The sequence below is a fragment of the Notamacropus eugenii genome, chromosome 4 (assembly GCF_028372415.1).
Source record: "Notamacropus eugenii isolate mMacEug1 chromosome 4, mMacEug1.pri_v2, whole genome shotgun sequence".
NCBI classification, from domain to species: domain Eukaryota; kingdom Metazoa; phylum Chordata; class Mammalia; order Diprotodontia; family Macropodidae; genus Notamacropus; species Notamacropus eugenii.
In genome coordinates, this window is record NC_092875.1 from 65237981 (window position 1) to 65258438 (window position 20458).

The 20458-nt window shown below is 40.1% G+C and overlaps 1 protein-coding gene across 2 annotated transcripts in view; it reads left to right on the top strand.

Annotated features, from left to right (window-relative positions):
- The window catches only part of REXO1 (RNA exonuclease 1 homolog), a 120267-nt gene that overhangs the window by 12783 nt on the left and 87026 nt on the right, over positions 1 to 20458 (top strand). Inside the window, exon 1 of one of the 2 annotated variants that reach the window (XM_072601535.1) lies at positions 8709 to 8806. The exons of the other annotated variant lie outside the window; for it this stretch is intronic. Within the exon in view, the coding sequence (XP_072457636.1) occupies positions 8764 to 8806 (43 nt within the window). The 5' untranslated portion in view covers positions 8709 to 8763. Of the gene's footprint in view, positions 1 to 8708; positions 8807 to 20458 lie in introns of those variants that run through there. 2 annotated transcript variants of the gene reach the window in all.

Here is a 20458-nt window from a genome sequence, read left to right on the forward strand (position 1 = left end):
ATATAAGGTTGGAAGTGAGAGGAGGTCAAGAGCACGAACACCTAGGAGGGTCACAGAGGAATCATCATCAGAGCTGAACTTTCAAGTGCTGGCAAGGGGAAATTCAAGGTCAAATCCAGATATGTGGAATGACTTGCGTGTATGTGTGTATAAAGTAGATGTTCAGAGAACATCAAGCAAGTAGTCTGAATTGGCGGAATTGTAAAGCAATAGGAAATAAAGTTGGAAAAGTAGTTTGGAGTCAGATTTGGAAAGCCTGAGATTTCAAGCTGAGGATTTTGCATTTTGTCATAAAAGTAATGGGAACCATTATAAAAAAGTGACATGTATGATCACAACTGTGCTTTGCTGAGTGCTTTATAAAGATTATTTTCAGTAGTTGTGAAAATTAGCCTGGAGAGGGAAGAAAGTAGAAAAATAAACCAGGATGGGCTATGTGGTATTGGGATTCAGAAGAAAATATGGATAGATATATAGTTTGGGCAGTCATCTGTTTAGAGGTGATAATTGAACAGCAACAGAAAAGCCATAGGAAAACATGCTGATGGAGTCTACCACAAATTTGTTAGCCATTTTCAGTTGGGCCTTGCCTGGGCAAGGCAGTCCTTTTACAGATCCTTAATTGAGTCACTGTCCTACTCTCCACTGTGACTTTTCCAAATCTTTTTTCATGCTCAGACTCTGAAAGGGATTCCCTTCCCTTTTCTGTTCAGCTGAGATCCTTGACATATTTCACTGAAAATATTGAGGCCATTCTTTGAGAGCTCCCTCTCTTCCATGTCTCATTTTACATCACTTGGCTCTGCCACTGTCTCACATGAAGTGTCCGTTCTCCTTACCAAGGCTTACACTTTTACATGCACAAAGATCCCATTCCATCCTATTTTCCCCTGCAGATTTCCCCCTTTGTCCTCCTTCCCCTCCCTACCACCAATCTCCATGTCTAGTGGCTGTTTACCTGCTGCCTACAGACATGCCCATGTCTCCCCTTATCCTTAAGAAATCCTCCCTTGATCCAGCCATTCCTATTAACTATCTTCACATATCTTTTCTCCCTTTTTTGGCTAAACTCTTGAAGAAGACTGACTATAATTGATGCCTCCACTTCTCCTCTTACTCTTTTAATTTTCAGCAGTCTGTCTTCCAACCTCGTTGTTCCACTGAAACTATTCTCTCCAAAGACACCAATGATTTCTTAACTGCCAATTCTGATGGCCTTTTCTCAGTCCTCATTCTTCTAGAGCAGTCTGTAGCTTTTAATATTGTCGATCACCCTCTTCTCCTTGATATTGTTTTCCCTCCAAGTTTTCATGACCCTGCTTTCTACTGGTTCTCTTTCCATCAGTCTAATCATTCCTCAGTTTCCTATGCTGAATCTTCATCCAGGCCACCGTTATGAGCCATGAGTGTTTCACAACTTTCTTCTCTACTGCCTGCTTTCCATCTTCTGCTGCACACGTTACCAGAGAGATGACTGCAAGGGTCTGGCCCATTCTGCCATCTGTCCTAGAGCAACTTCTCCCTGAACCAAGAGTCTTAAGACTTCCTGCTGTATCTCCTGATTTCCAACCTGAGGTGAGAAAAAGAGCCAGTCATTCCTCTTATTGAGCACCTTCTATCTCCTGTCTCTGTTGGGAAGGTGGCAGGGGGACTTCTTTCTGCGGTAGCATGAAGTAAGTTCCACCTCCTACTGCCAGCCTGATCCCCCAACCAGAATGTGGAGAACCTTCAGTGTACAGAGGAGTAACGTTCCTTTTGACCTCAGGCTTCAATGGAAGAAGAACAGGAAAGTCAGTGGGGAGTGGAGCTTCCTTTTCCTGCTGTTCAGGTTCAACTTCCATGTCCTATACAAGGGTAGGGAACCCACAGCCAAGGTAAATGTAGCCTTCTAAGTCCTTAGGTGTGGCCTTTTGATTGAATCCAAGTTTTATGCAGCAAATCCTTTTATTAAAGGGATTTATTCTGTGAAGTTTGGAATTGGTCGAAGGGCTGCACTTGAGAACCTAGAGGGCCATATATGGCCTTGAGGCTGCAGGCTCTCCACCCCTGTACTGTTTTCCTGCCTAATCTATAGTCTTTAGAGAGAAGAGTAGTGAAATGGGGCCTCCCATTTGACTCTGTACTTCCATGTGGTGCTTCATTTGTCTCCAATTTGATCTTCAACCTCCTGTGGGAAAAGGAGTGGTGCCTTTCACTCAGTGATGAGCAGTCTCATGCTTGGTCAGACCCTACACATCCCAGTGATTCTGAACCCCTGTAGGTCATTATCCAAACCCCATTTCCCCCACCACTTGATTCCTTATTTTCAACCCTCTTCACCCTCTTTCCCCCACAACCCACAAGTCCCAACCAAACACCACCCTCTGCTTCCACTGTGCCCTCTGGAATGCTTGTTCCATAGGCAGCAAACTTTATCCTAAATCTTTTCCTCTCCTACTCATCTTCTGGCTGCTACCAACACTTGGCACCACCCAATGACACAACCTCCCTGGCCACCCTTTCTTTTACTGGCTGCACCTTTCCTCATTCTCCTCAGTTCACTAGTTGGGGCCAGAGAGTTGGAATACTCCTTCCTCCCTTTTCTTTTCTAGCTTCTTCCTCTACCTCCATCATTCAGTAAACCTTTCTTCCTTTGAGGTTCTTGCTGCTCATATCTGTTGCTCAATCAAAATCCTGGTAGTTGTGGTCTACAGACTTCCAGGTCATTTCCCTTCCTTCCTCAGTGAATTAGCTCATACTATTTTTCTTTCCTTGCCAATTCTTGCCCACATATTGGGGGATTTCACTACATACATTTACTCTTAGAAATCCTAACCATTCATTTCCTCAACCTCCTCATTTTCCATGACTTACTCTCCACCTCAGCCATGCACAAAGATGTTCATACACTTGATCTTGTGATCAGCTACAAATGTACCATCTCTGTGTTCAAGAATTTCAAAATCCCCATATCTGACTATGTAGTTGGTTGACTTTCCACCTCTTCCTTTCTGTACCAAACCTTATTCTTAGTCCACACTATGACCTCTGATCCCTTGACGTTTCAGTTCTCTCCCATGCCATCTCCTCTACATTTGTCACTTTTCCCCCCATCTTGACCCCTTGGTGAACCAATTCAACTCTACACTGTCCTTTTCTTTAAAGTCCTTAGCCCCCAGATCATATTATTGATTGCACCCTGCCAAGCCTCAGTCTTGAATTGCTCCTATCAGCCTTGAATCTCTCGTACTATCTGGCTACCTTTGCTCCTATGCACATACTACTGAATGAAGATGGAGAAAATCAAGCAACCATTCTGACTGGATGCACTACAGATTTTGTTACACAGCTTCACCTGGACCGTCATTGCTGCTAGACAATCCTACTACATCTCCTTCATCAAATCACTATCTCACTCTCCACAGTAGTTCCTTCCAAACTTTTTCATCCCTCTTCGAACCTCTCATGGCTCCCTACCTTCTCATCTAAGAACCTTGCCTCATATTTCTTTTTTTTGTTTTTAATTAATTTATTTATTTTTAGTTTTCAACATTCATTTCTACAAGATTTTGAGTTCCAAATTTTCTCCCCATCTCTCCTCTCCCCTTCACCATGCATTCTGATTAGCCCTTCCTCCAATCTGTCCTCCCTTCCCTTATCCCCATCTCCTCTGTTTTCTTATAGGGCAAAATAGATACCCCATTACCTGTATCTTATTTCCCAGTTGCTTGTAAAAACAATTTTTAACATTTGTTTTTAAAATTTTGAGTTCCAGCTTCTCTCCCTTCCTTCCTCCCTTCCCACCCATCCCCACTGAGAAGGCAAGCAATTCGATATAGGTTACGCATGTGTAGTTATGCAAAAGACTTCCATAAAAGTCATGTTGTGAAAGACTAACTCTGTTTCCCTCCATCCTATCCTGACCCCCATTTATTCTATTCTCTCTTTTGACCTTGTCCCTCCCTATAAGTGTTTACTTCTAATTACCCCCTCCACTCATTTACCCTCCCTTCTGTCATCCCCCCACACCCCACTTCTCCCCTTCTCCCCTACTTTCCTGTAGTGTAAGATAGATTTTCATAATAACTTGAGTGTGCATGTTATTTCCTCCTTAAGCCAAATGTGATGAGAGTAAGCTCCTCTCACCTCCCCTTTTTTCCCCTCCATTGAAAAAGCTTTTTCTTGCCTCTTTTATGAGAGATAATTTGCTCCATTCCATTTCTCCCTTTCTCCTCCCAATATATTCCTCTCTCCTTTATTTTTTAGATATCATCCCTTCCTATTCAACTCACCCTGTGCCCTCTGTCTATATGTGTATAATCCTTCCAACTACTAAATACTGAGAAAAGTTTCAAGAGTTACAAATATTATCTTTCCATGTAGAAATGTAAACAATTCAATTTTAGTAAGTCCCTTATAATTTCTCTTTCCTGTTTATCTTTTCATGCTTCTCTTGATTCTGGTGTTTGAAAATCAGATTTTCTTTTCAGCTCTGCTCTTTTCATCAAGAATGCTTGAAAGTCCTCTATTTCATTAAATGACCATCTTTTTCCCCTGTAGTATTATACTCAGTTTTGCTGGGTAGGTGATTCTTGGTTTTAATCCTTGTTCCTTTGACTTCTGGAATATCCTATTCCAAGCTCTTCGATCCCTTAATACAAGCTGCTAAATCTTGTGTTATCCTGATTGTATTTCCACAATGCTCAAATTATTTTCTTGTGGTTGCTTGCAATATTTTCTCTTTGACCTGCGAACTCTGGAATTTGGCTACAGTATTCCTAGGAGTTTTTCTTTTTTGATCTCTTTGAGGAGATGATTGGTGAATTCTTTCAATATTTATTTTGCCCTCTGGTTCTAGATTATCAGGGCAGTTTTCCTTGATAATTTCATGAAAGATAATGTCTAGGCTCTTTTTTTGATCATGACTTTCAGGTAAGTCCTATAATTTTTAAATTGTCTCTTCTGGATTTATTTTCCAGGTCAGTTGTTTTTCCAGTGAGATATTTCACATTGTCTGCCATTTTTTCTTTCCTTTGATTTTGTTTTATAATTTCTTGATTTTTCATAAAGTCATTAGCTCCCATTTGCTCTATTCTAATCTTTAAGGAATTCTCTTCAGTGAGCTTTTGGATCTCCTTTTCCATCTGGCCAATTCTGCTTTTTAGGGCAATCTTCTCCTCATTGGCTTTTTGGGTCTCTTTTGCCATTTGGGTTAGTCTATTTTTTAAAGTGTTATTTTCTTCAGCATTTTTGGGTCTCCTTTAGCAAGCAGTTGACTCGTTTTTCGTGATTTTCTTGCATCACTCTCATTTCTCTTCCCAGTTTTTGCTTTACTTCTCTTGATTTTCAGAATTCTTTTTGAGCTCTTCCATGGCCTGAGACTAATTCTTATTTTTCTTGGAGGCTTTGGATGGAGGAGCTTTGACTTTGTTTTCTTCTGTTTGCATGTTTTGGTCTTCCTTGTCATCAAAGTAAGATTCTATAGTCTGATTCTTTTTCCGGTTTTTGCTGATTTCCCCAGGCATTTACTTGACTTTTGAGCTCTTTGTCAAGGTAGTTCTTTGCTTCCAGTGGGGGTGGGGGTGGGGTGTACTGTCAGCTGCTCTATCCCCCCACAATCTGTGGGCCTAGAGCTCCAGAAACAGTGGCAGCAGCTGCCCCTGCTGTGGCTTTTGAGGGTTCTTCTGCCCCCTGCCCCCTCTGCCACCCTGGGGCTGGGGCCAGACCACTCCACTCTCCTGCACTGGTCCCACAGGCTTTTCCCACTGACCTTCCAATTTATCTGCAGCATTTTGGGGTCATGAAGTCTGGAAACCACCACAGGAGTGAGAGATTCAGTCTCCCCAAGGCCTACTCTGTCTGTGCCAGCATAGCCCATGCTGGACTGCGCTCTGCTCCCAGCCAGGTGTGATAGATGCTTCCTGTCAACCTTCCAGGCTGTATTGGGCTGGAGATTTGCTTCACTCTGTGAAGCAGTGGGTTCTTCAGCTCCAGAATTTGTTTAGAGCCATTTTTTACAGATATTTGGCTGGGGTTGGGGGCAGGGCTGTAGAAAGTTTGTGCTGTTAACTCTGCTCCCCTTGCCTCATATTTCACAGAAAAAATTTGAGGCCATTAGCCATGAACTCCTTTCCCCCCCTTCCTCATCTATCATTCAGGTGCTTTCTACTACTCTCTCCTCCACCACTGTCTCATATGAGGTGACTTTACTCCTTTCTAAGGTAAATAACCTTTCTACCTGCTGAAGGGATCCTATTATATCTTGCCTTCTTTAACAGAATGCCCCCATTACCATCCTCACTTTATTCCTTTTTCAGTCTCTTCTTATCTACTGGCTACTTCCATACTGTCTACAAACATGTTCATGTCTCCCCCGATCCTCAAGAAACCCTCACTTAATCCTTCCACCCCTGATAACTGTCTTCCTTTATCTTTATTCTTTGTGGCTAAATTCCTTGAAAAGGCAATCTACAATAGGTGCCTACACTCTCCTCTCCCTCATCTTAACTCCTTATAATTGCATTTCTGACCTCATAATTTCCCTGAAACTGCTCTCCAAAGTTGCTGAGATCTCTTCATTGCCAAATTTGGTGACCTTTTCTTGATGCTCATTCTCCTTGACTTCTCTGTGGCTTTTGATACTGTTGATGAACCTCTCCTTGATATTGTTTTCTCTCAGTTTTAGGACACCACATTCCCCTGGTTCTTTTATTAGAATGCCCTCTCTTTGTCTCCTTTGCAGAATCCTAATGCAGATCTCACCCCTAAAGTATACGTATCCCACAAGATTCTGTCATGAGCTCTCTTCTTTAAACTACTTCATTTGGTGATTTCTTCAGCTCCCATAGATTTAATTATGAACTCTATGCTGATGATTCTCAAATCTACTTATCCTGCCCTAACTTTTCTGTTTATTGTCCAGTCTTAATTCTCCAATTGCCTTTCAGACATCCTCAGACTGGATATTCAGCTGATCATTCACTAATCATTCAGTTACTAAAGTACAGGTCTGATCATGTCACCCTACTCAGTAAGGATCAAGTACAGAATCTCAGGTGTTCAAAGTTCTTCATATACTAGCTCCATCCTACCTTTCTAGTTTTCTTGCACCTTTTCTTCCAGGTTCTCTTTGATTTTGTGACACTGGCCTCTATTATTCCATGAACAAAACACTCCATGTCTCAGCTCTGAGCATTCTTATCTGTCTCCCATGCCTGGAGCACTCTCCTTTCTCTGCTCTAACTATTCACCTCCCTGGATTTAAGTCCCAACTAAAATCTCATCTTTTACAGGAAGCTTTCTTAATTCTAGTGCCTTCCTACTTATTTCATATTTATCCTGTATATAGCTTGTTGGTATGTATTTGTTTGCTTGTCTCCCCTAAATTGTGAGCTCCTAGAGGGCAGTGACTGTCTTTACCTCTTTCTGTATTGCCAGTGATTAACACGGTAGCTGGCATATAGTAGTAATAAATGCTTACTGGCTGCCTGCTCTCTCTTCAGAGTTTTCTCTATATACTATTATTTTTTTGTTGATCTCATCAGCTTCTGTAGATTCAATTTTCGCTATGCTGATGATTCTCAGATTTACTTACCCAGCCATGATCTCCAGTCTCAAATTTCCAATTGCGTATTGGAAAACTTGAACTGGATGTACTCTAGACATCTTAAGCCCAGTATGTCCCAAACTGAACTCTATCTCTTTCCCCCACCCCCAACAGCTCCCTGCTTCCTAATTTTCCTTTTACTGTCTACAGTACTGCTTCATCCTGATTTACAAAATGACATCCTCATAAAAACCCCGAGAGGTCAGAGCATTAAAAATGTGGATCTTCAAGGGACCCCAGAGGCCAGGTGGGAGGAAGTCCAGAGTCCTCATTTTATAGTTGAGGAAATTTGAGTTCCAGAGAGACTGTGACTTGTCCAGGGTAGAGGGTACAATGTAGAAAGAGCAGATTTAGGAATTTCAGGATTGCCAGGGGCTTTTTTCTCGAGGCCTGGATTGATTCTTTACTTGGTTACTTACTGCCTGAAAGATCTTGGGTAGATCATGATTTTCTTGGACCTTAGTTTTAAAAGGAGAGAGTTGGTCTAGCTTTAGGACCTTTCTAGATTATCTACCCGCGCCCCTCCCCCCCAGTCTTTTTACAGATAAAGAAACAGACCCAGGAAGGGAAGTGACTTGCCAGAGCTGCTATTCACATTAAGGCTTGCTGCTGATCCAAGGTCCTCTGACTTTTTCTTCACCCTACCCTTGCTCTTCTTCTGTCCAGAGAATTAATCCAATTAAACTTGTTTTCCTAAAGTGCTACTTGGTGAAAATCCCTAGATGAATGTCTTTACTTACCCCAGTAGCTTGTCCTCCCCACTACAGCGACTCTCAGTTCCTTAGGAGAATCTCTTCAGTTTTTAATTTCTAAAAGCTTACAGCACCTTCCCGGCTGCCTTCGCTTAAAGCTCCCCTGTGTTGCAGGTGTGCATCTGAGGGCCACTCCTTGCTAATTGGAACTGCGCTGTATGCAAAGCGTTTCTTTTTCTGAAGGCCTGGCCCTTCCTAGGAGCCTGCAGACTGGCTGATACTCTCTAGGTACTGAATATGTTAAGGAGTTAATGACTGTGGGTGGAGGGGAGCCAGTGACTGGTTCCGTACCCTCCTCTTCCTTGTAATTATCTTCACTGCTCGGGAGCTGCTGTATGAATACTGGAGACCCATAGGCCAGCTGCTAGCGTGGTGCGTGCTTCTCTGGGTGAGGTAGCACCCACATTACTAATCTGGAAGCCGTCCATGAACAAATACCTTCATCACTTGTTGACGGAAGAAGCGCCAGGTAATTCTTTAAATAAAGATTCAGGTTCATGCTTTCATACTCTTGGATTAGCCCCAGGAGCCCCAATGCTTTTGGTGAATTGACAGTTTTATTTTAATATCTTCTGGCTTTATTCTTTGAAGCTCCAAGTCTCTCCCCCCTTCCCCCACCCCTTTTCCAGAGACCCAGCCCTAGACGCTCTCCTGGTTATGGGGCTGTTCCTTAGAAGCCTTTTGAGCTGTAAGACTGCTAATTACTACCTCCTTCCACATCAGCTGTGGCTGGAAGTTGAAGTGTTTTTGTTATTTTGGTTTTTTTTTAATCGTAGCTATTGCTTGACTATGCTAAATAAGCTCTATTTCGAGCTCTTTAACTTGTTTGTTGCCTTTGATACATCATAGGATTTTAGAATGGAAGGACCTTAGAGATCACCTATAACAATTCCCTTGCTTTGCCATGAGCTGAAGTGACTTGCCCCAGAGGTAGTTCCTGTAGTTGTTGCAGAGCTGGGTTTCCAGTCCGAGACTTCAGATGAAATCTCCCGAGGCTTTCTTCCTTGGAGGCACCCCCAGTGTATTTTATGTAACACTGAACTTGGCCCTGGAAGATCTGACTCTGAATGTTGCCTGCAACTCTTGCTACCTGTGACCAGACAGATTACTTAACTTCTCCAACCTTCATTTTCCTCTTGTAGCGTTAGGATGATAATTTCTGCACCTTCTGGACTAAAAATATTTTTGGAGTTAGAAAAATGCTGTGTGAATATTTGCTTCCTTTATGCAAAACTGCCCAGGATTCATGGTACTTTAGGCAAACTTCTTCACTTTAGGCACATTTTCCAATTGTTGTAGTTGCTGTTTCGGTGAGAATGACTCTTGGGTTTAACTCTAAGTATTTGTGTGTCAAAAGATAGCAACTTTTGTGCTTTATTTCTGACTGGAAGGCTTAAACCCACATGGCTATTTGCACTTCAAAAGAGATGCACTTGAATTTATTTTAATTTTTCTGTGTACTTTTTGAGGCCAATTTAGTTGCAGATAATTTCTGTGACCATATTTTCTATACTAAGAGTTGTGATAAAGGATCAGTTGCAAAACCTCATTAAAGGACAATTTTTTATTTTTTGAGATGGGATTGCCCAGGAAAATACTTCATTTCCTTTGGTAACTCGATTCTGGAGGGCTTTTTAGTAATTGTAAATAAATAGTATTAACAACTCACATTTACATAGGCCTCTTAAAGTTCGCAAAATGCTTTCTTTTGAAAAGAAAACCAGTGACTGTTTTCTGTTTGCTTAGGACTGGACTCCCCTAACCTTAAGAAGCTCTGGATTTCACAAAGCATAGGACTGGATTGGGACTTGTTTTTTTTAGCCTGTGTGACCAGAAATAGGCAAGTCACACCCCATCTTTGGGCCTCATTTCACCATCTGTAAAGTGAAGGGTTTGGGATGGATGATCTCCTAAGATTTCTCTTGACTCTGATACTCTTCCATGTTTTGTTTTGTTTTTTTAATAATTCAGTTATTATCCAAATTTTGTCCCTCACTCCACCCCTCCTCCAACCATTGAGAAAGAAAGAAATACAAGACACTTTATATCTATACAGTCATGCAGAACATTTGTTAGCCATTTTCTATGTTCTAAGGTTCCCCTCTTCCCCCCATCTCTGATATTCTGTGACTGTTCTTTGAGCCAATTCTAAGTTGCTTCTAGACTAGACAGAATAACTGGGAAGACCAGACTGAAGGAAAAGGTTATCCTCTCTTTTTCTGTGATAGGAACTTTAAACTGCACTTCACTCCCTTCCCTTCTAATGGATGGATAATAGCCAGGTGCTGGTGGGAAGGGGAGTCTGGTTAGTTGGTGTTCAAGAACTGAAACTTTCTTGATGTTATTAAAAGTATTCTGCATCAGAATGAAATATACTTTCAGGAAACTCAGAACTGTGGACTGAGAGAGATCTAGATAAGCTGGTTTCATTCATATGGTTTTTCTTTATTGGCTGCTAATTTCTTTTTAAACAAAATCTGAACTCTTGATACCTAGTTTTAAAAACTTAGGTTTGGGATATACTCAAGTTATCAACTATTTTCTGAGTATCTGCTAAATTTCTTCAGCGTATTGCCCACTGTATCTTTTCCCCCTCTGTTACTGATCTTCAGTCTCTTTTTGTCTAGTAGCTTCTTACTTTCTGCCTGCAGACATGCTCATGTTTCCCCTAATCCTAAAGAACTCCTCACTTGATCTAGCCATCCCCATTAGCTATTGTCCCATATCTTTCCTTTTGGGCTAAACTCATGGAGAAACCTCTCTATAATTGGTTCCTCCACTTCCTCTCCTCTTACTTTCTTAACTTTCAGTAGTCTTCTGACCTCATCATTTCTTTAAAACTGCTCTCTCCAAAGATTCCAGTGACCTCATAATTGCCAATTCTGATGGCCTTTTCTCCATCCTCTTCCTTCTAGGGCAGTCTGTAGCCTTTGATATATTGATCACCCTCTTCTCCTTGATATTCTTTTCCCTCTAAGTATACATGTCCCTGCTCTTCCCTGGTTCTCCTACCAGTCTGACTACTCCTTTGCTGGATCTTCAGGCCACAAATTATTAACTATGGGTGTTGCCCAAGATTCTTTTCTTGTTGGGGGACCCTCTTCTCTTTTCCCTCTATGCTGTTTTTCTTGGTGATCTTATCAGCTTCTATGGATTAAATTTTCACGAATAGTGATGATTCTCAGATTTACTTAACCAGCCCCCCTGACCTTTTTCCTGACCCCTGGTCTTTAATTTCATCTTCCTTTTGAAGATCGTAAACTGGTTGTCTCCTACACATCTTAATCTCAGTGTGTCAAAACAGAACTCTTTCTTCCCCAAACCCTCCCTTTTTCTTAATTTTCATTTTACTCTCAATGGTATGACTTTCCTTCCAATCAACCTATATCATCCTTGCTCCTCATTTTCACTGTCCCCCCCTTCCCATCCAATCTGTTGCCAAGTCTTGTAGTTTCCACCTTAATATCTCTGATATTCTTCTCCTCTCCTCTGACACTGTCAGTGCCCTGGTTCAGGCCCTCATCACCTCCTGCCTGAACTATTGCATTAGGCTTCTGATTGATCTTCCTGCCACAAGTGTTTCTATAGTTCAGTCATCTGTCAAATTATACCTTCCCAAAGCACATCTGGCCATTTTACACCTTCTCCCTTCCACCCTCCATTCAGTAAATTCCAGTGGTTCCCTACTCACTCCATTATCAAACATAAAATCCTTTGTTTTTAAAGTCCTTCATAGTCTGATCCTCCTTACCTCTCCAGTCCTCTTACCCCTTACTCCCTCTCCTTGTATTTTGCTATCTAGTGAGCTGACCTCCTTGCTGATCCTCCATCTCCCAATTCCAGGCTTTCTCTGACTGCTCCCCCTTACCTCCTCATCCCCCCTGCTGGAATTCTCTCTTCCTTCTCATCTCTGTCTCCTGGTTACCTTGGCTCACTTCACTATTCAGCTTAGGTCTCACCTTCTGCAAGAAGTCCTTCCTAATGTTCCATAATTCTTGTGCCTTCCCTCTGCTGATTACCTCCAGTTTATCTTGTATAAATCTCATTTGGGTATAGTTGTTTGTATGTTGTCTTCCCCATTAGACTGTGAGCTCCTGGAGAGCAGTAGCTGTTTTTTGCATTTCTTTGTATTCACAGCCCTTATCACAGTGTCTGGTACATACTAGGTACTTATTAAATGATTGTTGACCAATCTGACTGGATCAATATTTTGTAGGCCTTGAAAATAACCAGGAAACCTGAGTTCAAATCCAGGCTACAGAGCTTGCAAGACCCTTCCCTTGCCTGTACCTATTTCTTTATCTATAAAAAGAGGAGGACCATACTTGCCTACCTCACCATGCAGGTTTGAAGAAAGGGCTGTAGAAACATGAATTGCCAGCTTAGAGGTCTCACTCTGATTCAGTTATTCCCCCCTGGTTCCTGGTCCCTGATTCTTTAATAAACAAAATCCCTCTGGGAAATGGGGAGGGTGTTGTGGGGGTAGGAAGAGGAAGAGAGGTTTACAAAACAATTAGAAACAAAGGAAGACTATAATGACTGCTAATTTTGTCTCCTCTAGAAAATACGTTTTGAGGGGAAAGATGGTCCAGTCAGAGAACTTAGAGCTGAAATGAGCTCCCATTTCTATAGTGTTCTCTGTTAAGATGAGGAAACTGAAATTCTGAGAGGTCAGTTTACATTCCTGCTCCATTCTTAGTACCTTATGAGCTTGGACAAATAATTTTGTCTCTTTGGACCTTGGTTTCCTCTTCTGTAATATGAAGGGATTGCACAGATGCGCTAAGGTTCTATCCAGCCTGAAATGTATGGTTTTATGATTCTATGTGTAAGAGCCAGGACTTGAACTTCAACTGATTGATTCCATCCAAATCTATCACTTTTGCTACTGCACCACACCTTTTCCTGGGACCTTATTTTATAAAGGACGAAACTATGCCTAGGAGGTGTTAACTTTTTCTCCTCGGGTTTCATCCTCTCCCTCAACCCATTTTTCGTTGTTGTTTTCCAGAAGAGATTTACCATAAAACTTAGTGAATGGTGAGTTCATATGTGTGAAATGGTGTGGGAGGAATGAATTTATTGAGTTGGCAGAGTTCTGAGAGGTTTCCCTGAGAAGGTGCAAGTTGGGCTGAACTTTGAAGAATTTGGACAAAGTGAAACTTTTTGAGAAGGAAAGAGTGATGAGAATTCTGCTGTCCACAAATGAGATGGACGATAAGGAAAGCTAGGGCTGGAATGTTTGTTTGAGCATTAGGGAATAAGAACAGGTTTGGATAGTATTGAAAAGATGGTAAGATGAGCCAGATTGTGGAGGCCTTTGAAACCAACATAGGCTGGTCATGTCATGCTTTAGTACTGTAGAATGTTTAGAAGTGGGAACAACCTTAAAGATTATTGAATCCAACCCATTCATGTTGCAAATGGGATAAATCAAAATTGAGAAGAGAGAGTAAGTAACTCGCCTCAGATCTTTTTTTAAAAAATTTGTTTATTTTTAGTTTTCAAATTCATTTCCATAATATTTTGAGTTGCAAATTTTCTCCCCATCTCTCCCCTCCCCCCACTCCAAGACTGTATGTAGTTTGCTATAGGCTCTACATATGCATTCATATTAAACCTATTTTCACATTAGTCATGTTGTAAAGAAGAATTAGAACCATTGGGAGAAACCATGAGAAAGAAGAAACAAACAAAAGAAAGAGAAAGAAAAATAATATGTTTCGATCTGCATTCAGACTCCATAGTTCTTTTTCTGTATGTAGTTAGCATTTTCCATCATGAGTCTTTTGGCATTGTCTTAGATTTGCTAAGAAGTGATAAGTCAAACAAAGTTAGTCATGGAACTGTGTGGCTGTTACTGTGGAACAACGTTCTTCTGGTTCTGCTCGCATCACTCAGAATCAGTTCATATAAGTCTTTCCAGGTTTTTCAAAAGTCCATCTGCTCATCATTTCTTACAGCACAATAGTATTCCATTACATTCATATACCACAACTTGTTCAGCTATTCCCTAACTGATGGGCATTCCCTCAACGTCCAGGTCTTTGCCACCACAAAAAAGAGCTGCTATAAATATTTTTGTATGTGTAGGTCCTTTTCCCATTTGTATGATCTCTTTGGGATACAGAACTAGATGAGGTATTTCTGGATCAAAGGGTATACACAGTTTTAAAAACCCTTTGGGTGTAGTTCCAAATTATTCTCCAGAATGGTTGGATCAGTTCACAGCTCCACCAACAGTGCATTAACGTTCCAAGTTTCCCATATCTTCTCTAGCATTTATCATTTTCCTTTTATGTCATGTTAGCTAATCTGATAGGTGTGATGTGGTACTGCAGAGTTGTTTTGATTTGCATTTCTCTAATCAATAATAATTTAGAGCATTTTTTAAATATGACTATAGATAGCTTTAATTTCTTCCTCAGAAAACTGCCTGTTCATATCCTTTGACCATTTATCAATTAGGAAATGACTTGTATTGTTATAAATTTTACTCAGTTCTCTACATATTTTATAAATGAGGACTTTATCAGAGATACTGGTTGTAAAAATTCTTCTAATCTTGGCTACGTTGACTGTGCAAAATTTTTCAATTTAATGTAATCAGAATTATCCATTTTGTGTTTCATAATGTACTCTATCTGTTGTTTGGTCATAAATTCTTCCATTCTCCATAAATATGACAGGTAAACTATTCCTTGCTCTCTCAGTTTGCTTATAGTATCAGCCTTTATGTCTAAATTGTGTACCAATTTTGACTTTACTTTGGTATACGTTGTAAGATGTTTGTCTACACGTAGTTTCTGCCATACTGTTTTCCAGTTTTCTCAGCAGTTTTTGTCACATAGTGAGTTGGAAATCTTTGGATTTATCAAACAGTAGATTATTTGTATATCTAACCTATTTCACTGATCTATCACTGTATTTCTTAGCCAGTACCAAGTAGTTTTGATGATTGCTGCTTTATAATTCAATTTAAGATCTGGTATGGCTAGCCCCAGATCTTAATAGCAAGTTAGTGGCAAGAGGCAGAGATTTCTTTTCCAGTTACAGGGTCACTAAATGAGAATATAATAAAGTCTTAGTGCTAGACTAGGGGTTATTAACCCTTTTTGTGTCCTAGACCCCTTTGGTAGTGAGAAAATTAAATTGATACTGTCTCCTTTTGTAATTGATTCTATTCTGAATCACTACCCATGTTTTGTAGATTTCCTGAGTCCATTTCTTTGTCTCTCAGTTAAGTTCAGAAGTTTAGCTTTCTTCTCTGGCTTAATTAAGTTTAGAAATTCAGTTTTCCTGGTAATCACTGTTCTATTCTTATGTCAAGGAAATCTTCTGTCCTTGAAGGATGCAAGTGAACACCACCGAATCTGGAGTGTTATCTCTGTAATACTGACAATCCTTCAAGAAAGTCTACTGTGTTATCCCTGTGACACTAACTAGCTATGCAAGTGGACACCACCAGTGAGCCTTCCATAGTGACAAGATGGAAGGACAAGTTATTGCTAACCCTCATTCCTGATTTCCAACCAATCACATTGTCCCCCCACACCTGTGATGCTTCAGACTTTGTAACCACTAGTATTGCTCTCTCCATCTATGATGTTGCCCCCTAGTTTTTGGATGCTTTTTTTGTTTGTAAAAATTATCCATCTGTCCTCATTTGGGGTCTTCTTTTGCTTGCTGAGGAGCTGAGAGATCTCCTTTTTATTGGTAATGGTTAGCTATAAATTGAACTGCTCAGAACTTTGTACCTCAGTTTCCCTTGATTTGGATTATAACAGTGGTCGTGACCCTTTGCAGAATAATATTTTTTTTCAGAATAATATTTTTAAATTCACAAAGTAATGTATAGGATTGCAAAGGAAACTGATTATATTGAAATAAAGTTATCAAAAATTTTAATTTACAAACTCTGAGTAAAGAACCCTGGAGCTAGAAGGATATACTTAATATACTAACAACTTCTTAACCTAATAATAATAAATAACTCATATTTATGGTTTAAGAAATGCTTTTCTCTCAGTAATTCTGTAGGTTAGGTACTGCAAATTCAGTTATTCCCATTTTATATAAGAGCAAACCGAGGATCAGACTGATGAAGTATTTGGCAGGTTCATTTGGCAGTAAGTACTGGCACTGGTACTCAAAAAAGTTTGTTTTTTCCTTTCCATTATTACTAAAGGGTGTCTCTTTTTTTGGTTGAAAAAAATGAGGGATAAAGATTTGGAAAGGGCCTCTGACTCACTTTTGCTCATTTCTCAATCCCTTGAAATCTCTGGCTTCTGATCCCACCACTTGGTTGCAGTTGTTGTCACCAAAGTGACTGATGAATCACCTAATTTCTAAAGTCGATGACTTTTTCTCCTTCTCATCTTATTTAACTTTTTCAAAACTTGTAACATTGTTAATTACCTGCTCCTGCTGAGTACTTCTCTCTTCTTTTGGCTTCTGGGGCAATGGTTCTTAGGTTAGCCTCTGTCCTTAAGACCTTGAAGTGAAATACATGAATCATGAATTAACAGGTATTTCTTGATTCTAGTTTTTTGGGGAGAGGAGGATGAAATTTACAAAGGAAGAGTAAAGTTGAATTTTGAATTTATATTTCAAAGGACATATAGTACTAGAAATCAGGAGACCTGGGTTCTAGGCCTTCTTACGCCACTGTGTGACCTTAGACAAATTACTGTCCCACTTTGAGCCTTGGTTTCCTTTCTAAAATATGGGGGTGGACTAGATGATCTCCAAGGGTCTTTTCAGGTCTAACGTTGGTGTTTTCACAGGGCCATCAGATAAGTCTTTTTAGTTGCTTAATTCCTTTGTTATGCAGGCTAACTGTTACATGTCTGAAGATGGTGAAAAGATTCAACCCTGATGGATGAAGAAAGACTGAAAGAATCAGGGAGGTTGATCCTGGAAAAGATATTTATGGGGGGGAGGTCATTCATAGTTACTGTCTTCAAATATCTGAAGGGCTGTTATCAGGAAGAGGGAGCACATTTTTTCTGTATGGTTCCAAAGACCATATGGTGTGATATTGTAAAAACACCACTGTTCTGAGATTAAGAATGTTGTTCAATTGTTTAGTCGTGTCTGACACTTTATAATCTCATGTACCAATATTATGTCAATTTTCTTTGAATTTTCTTGGCAAGTAATACTGGAGTGGTTTGCCATTCCTTCTTCAGGGGCAAACAGAGGTTAAGTGACTTGGCCAGGGTCACACAGCTTATAAGTGTCTGGTGCCAGATTTAAAGTCTGGTCTTCCTGACCCTGGGCCCAGTGCTCTGGCTGCTTCAATGTTAGGAATACTTTTCCACTTCTGATACTTATCAGTGAGGCAACCTTGGGCAAATTCTTTAACCTCTCTGAGCCCCAGTTTCTTCACCTGTAAAATGGGGATAGTAATCCCTGCAGAATTTGCCTTGTAGGTTTGTCATTTATTAGTATTGTTATTGTTGTAATTATTATCTACTTCCTTAGAACTTTCCCCTGTTGTTCTTATTTAATGATAATTAAGTTCTGAGAATGGAAATTTTTACTCTAAGAAGCAGGAGTGACCTTCATTTCATCATGCACATTAAGCACTTACTATGTGCATGATTGTATAACACTTAGCACAGTGTGTTTGGGACATAGTAAGTGCCATATAAATGTTAGTAGTTATTATTACCATTATCACAAGGAACTATGCTGGGTGGTAGGTATAGGAAAACAATGAAATAGTCCCTCCTATTTGTTGTTGTGTTTGTCCTTCGTTTTCAAAGAGGACCATGACATCATGAAAATGATGACATAACTTGCAGTTGACTGATTTGAGTGAGGGAGGGCTGTGCAAGGTCACCAGCCTCCCTTTCTCCTCCAGAGCCATCTGGATCCAGTGACCAGATATTCGTTAGGATGACTAGAGATGGCCCAGGATGCAGTGGAAGATCCTGGCTCTTTTAGGCTAAGTCCTTTTCAGGTACTCACTTAAAGTGAGGTAATGCTCATTCAACAAATAGGCCTCTTTAAGAAGTGAGTATAGGAAAGGGTCCCACATGTACAAAAATATTTATAGCAACTCTCTTTGTGGTGGCCAAAAACTGGAAATCAAAGAGAAGATATAACTTGCATAGATAAGTATATTCAAAGTAACTTTTAGGAGTATGAGAGAACATTGGTAACTGCTGGAATCGAGGAGGAGTTAGAGTTCCTGTAAAGAGGCATCCTCAGAGCCGAGCCTTAAAGATAGCTGAGAATTCCAAGAAGGGGGTGTGGAGGTAGAGGTAAAGAGCCTCCCAAGCATGGAGGCAGGGCCTGCATGTAGAACTTGTGAGGCAGGTGGTAGCATTAAAAGTTGATGCATACTCCATAAATGAAGGTACAAGCAGATGCTGCAATTGAAATTAAGATAAATTGAGACAACAAAGTTCTGAGCACATTCAGTTTATTGGTAAGGCTTGCACTTACCAATAAAAGGGGTCTTTAGCTCCTCACCTAGGCAAAAGACCCAAAGGTGGAGCTTATAGTACTTTTTATAGTTTAGGGAAAGTAGATAAATATAGAACAGCACATAGGGGTTAGTCTAGAACAGGCTTTAACACAGCTATTAAGGCAGGATGTGGGCTTATCATCTGAATTCTGTTGGTGGAAGGGAAGAGAGTTTCTTCCCCGTTGCTAGGGAAAGCTGATTGGTTGTGTCCACCTGTATCCTTGTAAGGCCAGCTAATGATACAGAGATAACAGGTCTCCTTGACATAAAGATAGAACAGTGATTTATAGGAAGACTAAACTTCTGAATTTAAGGACTTCTGAACTTAACTCAGAGAAAAAGACTTGAAAACATGACCTAAGCAGTTATACAAAATGTCAGTGATTAGTACAGAATAGAATCAATTACAAAGTGGAATTGGTTTGATTTTGTCAGTTTCCCACTTTGAAATATGAGAGACATGTCTTCTCTGGATCACTTACCTTTAAGCTAATTCTATATGATTTTTAATATAGTAAATGTCAACAGTATGTATTGCCATAAGCTTTTCTGGGTTACACTAGAACAGGCTTTAACACAGCTATTAAGGCAAAGCCTTAAAGAAGACAGAGGGCAATAACAGCCCATTTACTGAGGATGGCTAACAGGTCATTTTCCTGCATCTAAATGAACCAAGGATTTCACCATGGGTCATCAGGGGGAGGTTGTTGTGTTTCTGCATTGGATCTTATGTAGGGTTGTCACAGTTTCTCCTGTTAATTTAAGAACAACAAGACTGACTAATCATAACACAAGCCTTTCCCTGAGTTGCAGTAAGAATATCTAAAAACCATATGATTTTGTAAAGCCAATTGGGCTACAGAACCAACCTCAATCTGGAAGGAGGAAGTGGAGTCACTTTTGGCCTGAGCCAACTTCTTAATTTCAAATGAGTGATTCAGACTTCTTGGAGGACTCACCACGGACAAATTTGAGAGAGAGGAGATTTGTATGTCACCAGAGTTAACAAGAAAACAAACATGAGCACCATGAAATAAAAAACCAAAGCAATGCAATAATGATCATTAATACTAACTAACATCAAGTCTCCTTATATCCTAGTAACCTACTCCCAATGTCTACTTACTCAGCATACTTCATCTTGGAACCCACATGTCCCATGTAGTCATCTGGTCCCTGGAAATATCTTCTCTTGGACATTCTAGAATATGTCTTGTTCTTAGGGTAGCTTTAAAGGGGGATTCTTCTAAATAGATTTGCTTTTCTTGTTCCACGTCATTTGTAGAAAATCTTAGGTAATTTTGCTAAAGTCTGCTGGTAACAAGGTTCAACACAATTTAGTACAACCTCCTAAAATTGCTTTTCCAATAACTAGTTCATATGGTGAAAACCAGTTCAAACCTTATGGTCTCATTAGCAATAGAATTATAGGAAGAACTTCAAATTTAGAACCCATAATTCAGAGAATTTCAGTTGTTACATGTCATTTGCTATTTCTGTCTTCACTTAAACCCCATACCTAATATGGAAATTGCTATTGACAGTCTAAAGGAAGAATTTTTTAAAAGAATTTATGAGTTTCTGACTTGTAAAATGGGCCCTTCTGTCTCTTTATTTTAAAAAAATTTTAATATTCCTTCTGTC